Here is a 3,554-nt window from a genome sequence, read left to right as displayed (position 1 = left end):
TTCTATTTTAATGGTAGCCCAAAAAGTAGGGTGAGGCATACAAATCTCCCCTTGGCGGTCTTCGAAGTGACTTCTCAGAAGTTGTTCCAGGCTACGTAGCTCTACACGACCTTTCTGTGGCCTCTTCCTTTCTCCATGGAGCTTGAGTTCTTTCCACTTAAAATCCTCTTCAGCTCTTATTAACACTGTCTCTGCTCATACATAATTTTGCAAAAGGCTCCAAAAGATGCTACATTTTTGACAAGGGCTATATGTGCAGAACTAACCTCACCCACATTCCAAATTACCTTTAAAAAAAAAAAGGAGTATCAATAATGCTCTTAGAGAGTTCCACCTCTTACTCAGCCCAGCAGAGAAAAGGACGGACCATTGCAAAAGCACCTGCTTCCTCACATACTCCATCTCATTTGAACCTCACGATGGCAACTTGTATGGAAGGTCTTATCTCCGTTTGGAGGTGAGAAAAAGGAAACCGGGAGAATTTCAAATAAATCGTGGGCGTTTGCAAACAACATAGACGACATAGCTGGGATTTGAAACCATATGGGTTTAATTCCAAAACCCATGTTTTTTCCATGATCCTACACTGTTCTCCCAGGTGAGGAGGACAAGGGATAATATTCTCCACACCACTTCTAGAATAGGCACACTAATTCCTTGGGTGACACACGACTCGTCTCAGAGGTTTCTGCTTCCTTGCCCCGTGTGGTGGCCTGATGACGTCTCTCCTGAAGACGAGGTGGGGTGACGAGGTGCGCAGGCAGATGCCAAGTCGCACAGCTGCCATCTGTCTCTCTGCTCTTTTGACCCCCCGGGGAGAGGACTCGGCCAGGTCGGGGAAGAGACCCCTGGTGAGCTTCCCCTACGCTGGCCTTCAGATTCACGGTCAAAAAGCTTTCTGCTTGGCCACAGATACCTAAGCAGTTTAGAAACATCCGGGACATTTCAAATATTGTTCCAACTGGGGGTACATATTGAGTCTGTCAGAGGTGTCTTCTAGATCTAAGTGTTACCTGGGCATAACTTCAAAGCTGGGTTATTAGTAAGAATCTGTAGCACGATTTTCTGTGCGTAGCCTCAGTTTCCTAATCTACTAAATAAAGGACTTCTTTGTATAACCTCTGAGGCCCGGCCAGCTCAAAAACATCTACAGCTTTGTGTGGCTATTTATGTGTGTGTATGTAATATTTGGTCATAAAATCACCCCGTTTCTTCCTTCTGAAAGGAGCACTGACAATTAGTACCATTAGCAAGTAATCAAATTAATTCCACAATCAAGAGAAATAAATAATCAAAGGGAAATATTGCACTGTATTCTCCAGGGTAAAGTCAGGCAGCAGAGAGGGGCCACTGAGTCATTTAGATGGCATGTGGAAAACAAGCTGTTGAACCAGGCTCCTAAGCCCCATGTAGCCAGTGATTTGAGCTTGCAGGAGGTAACAGGACAAAAACTGTATGTGCAAAAGGCAGAGCTTCAAACGAGTCTGCAGTCAGAAGGAGCAGTGAGGGCCATTAGTCAGGAGTGTGATGGGATTCTGGCGGGGACAGGCAGAGGGCAGCTTTCCTGTACCACAAGAGGATGGGGTGGGGGGACACAAGAGCTCAGGGCTCACGTTTTTTTTCAGTAATGATAGCCACTCATGCCTGAGCGCGGCCAATCTCCATGAAAACAGCGTGTTCTTTTGCTCAAAGGAGACGTGGTAAACTTTACCAAGATACTATTATCTTGGCTACCAAAGTGAACTTGACATCCATCTCTTCCAAGATGCTATATGGCATAGGATAGGTATGTCCACAAGAGAAAAGTAACTAAGTCTCTGCACGGCTTTTCAGGAGCAAAGCGAGAAATCCCTCCAAGGCGTAGGTTACTGGGCGTGCTCTGCAACACTGCAGAAGAACTGTCCAGACCCCAGTGTCTCTGCGGTGGGGCCTGAAATTTACTAATGGTGAGGGAGATCTTTGCTTTGAAAAATGCACAGGATTTTTGGCCAATTCTGGAACTCCCCGTGGACTGGAAGGGATGTGATATAGCCTTAAACAGCAACCAAAGAGAAGCTTGCAGAACAAAACCATCCCGGATCACGCAACGCAGTCAGCAGGGAGCCCCGTGTGAGGAGGACACCGGCTGCTGGAGGCCAGTTCTCAGGCAGCAGGTGTCCAAGGCACTCGGAGGTTCAAAGAGAGGGCAAGATCCTCATTGGGATGCAGGCTCAGAAGAAAGGATGCTAGACTTCCGAGCTTTTGGAGGTGGGGGAGGCGGGACTTTGGCTTCTCTTCGGACAGGCAGCGGAGGAGCAATCTGCAGGAACAGACACGGAAAATCAGAAGTGAGTCTTACCTTCCCTCCCAAGTCTCCCTTCTTCCCACTTTCCGCTTTAGCTTCTAATTAATCGGGGTTTATCTGCACAGCCTTTGCAAAGTGAAAAGGGAAACAAGAAGGACTTGCCCTCCCTTGTTCCTCGAGCTAATCAGACACATACACACAATCACTGCTACATCCCCAACACTCGAGTTCCTGGCATATATATAGGAGGCACTCGACAGAGGTTTGTTGAATGAATATAAGAAACCCATCTGAGGCCATTCCAGAATGACTGTCCCTCACTTAGAAGAAGTAAACTTTTCAAATATGAACTAGAACTCACTTCTTATTTCACGCCCCTGTCCCTAGGGTGAGGTAGAGAGAATGTTTGTTCTACCTTCAATCATAGGAAAAAGTCTGCTTGCGTATCTTTTCTTCCTATTGAAAACTTCCCTATCTCTTGTGGTTTCAGGAATGAACCAAGAATCGACCACGGTGACAGTCTACAGGCAAACCCGCCCATTGAAAAGCTTGGAAAATCCACTGCCGTCTTCCCAGAGCGGTGCTCCCTGGCCACACTCGGCCGTCGCCTCCCTACCTCGGTGGAGTTCCTCTGGCTGCTCTCATAGGGCTTGCTTTTGGGGGGCGGCGGGGGTGGGACAGCAGCAGTCACCAGTCCATCTATCTGCAAAGACGGGGAGCCTAGAAATGACACGAAGTACACAGGGAGGAATGTATGAAAGAATCTCACAAAAATTCTGCTTCCCACTGTAAGCAGACCTAAGCACTGGCCTAAACCAACCCAGTCAATCAAATTGCTAAAGCCACATTCTGGTTTTTTTTTGTTGTTTTTTTTTTTTTTAATTTGTTTAGAGACAGGGTCTTGTTCTATTGCTCAAGCTGGAGTACAAGGGCACAATCATAGCTCACTGCAGCCTCGAACTCCGGGGCTCAAGCAATCCTCCTGCCTCAGTCTCCAGAGTAGCTGGATCTACAGGAGAGCGTCAACCATGCCTGGCTAATTTTATTTTTTGTAGAGACAGGGTCTCGCTATATTGTCCAGGCTGGTCTCAAACTCCTGGCCTCAGGCGATCCTCCCGCCTCGGCCTCCCATAGCGCTGGGATTACAGGCGTGAGCCATAAAGCCACATTCTATGGTTTCTGTGGACAGAATGAGAAAGACTTCTCACACCACATGACAAAGGTAACACCCTTCACTCGCCAGAGAGCTTCACAAGTTTCACAAGATCTT

General features: G+C 47.4%; 1 protein-coding gene across 1 annotated transcript in view; it reads right to left on the bottom strand.

The window, feature by feature from the left end:
- The window catches only part of DOCK5 (dedicator of cytokinesis 5), a 173,760-nt gene that overhangs the window by 11,092 nt on the left and 159,114 nt on the right, over nt 1-3,554 (bottom strand). The window contains exons 46-47 of the mRNA XM_012662922.1: nt 2,901-2,987; nt 2,232-2,299 (exon numbers count right to left, since the gene is read on the bottom strand). Of these exons, the coding sequence (XP_012518376.1) occupies nt 2,232-2,299; nt 2,901-2,987 (155 nt within the window). The remainder of the gene's footprint in view (nt 1-2,231; nt 2,300-2,900; nt 2,988-3,554) is intronic.

The sequence above is a fragment of the Propithecus coquereli genome, unplaced genomic scaffold (assembly GCF_000956105.1).
Source record: "Propithecus coquereli isolate 6110/MARCELLA unplaced genomic scaffold, Pcoq_1.0 Scaffold79, whole genome shotgun sequence".
NCBI lineage: Eukaryota > Metazoa > Chordata > Mammalia > Primates > Indriidae > Propithecus > Propithecus coquereli.
The sequence above is the reverse complement of the archived record's forward strand: the minus strand, read 5'-3'. Positions and strand labels throughout refer to the sequence as shown.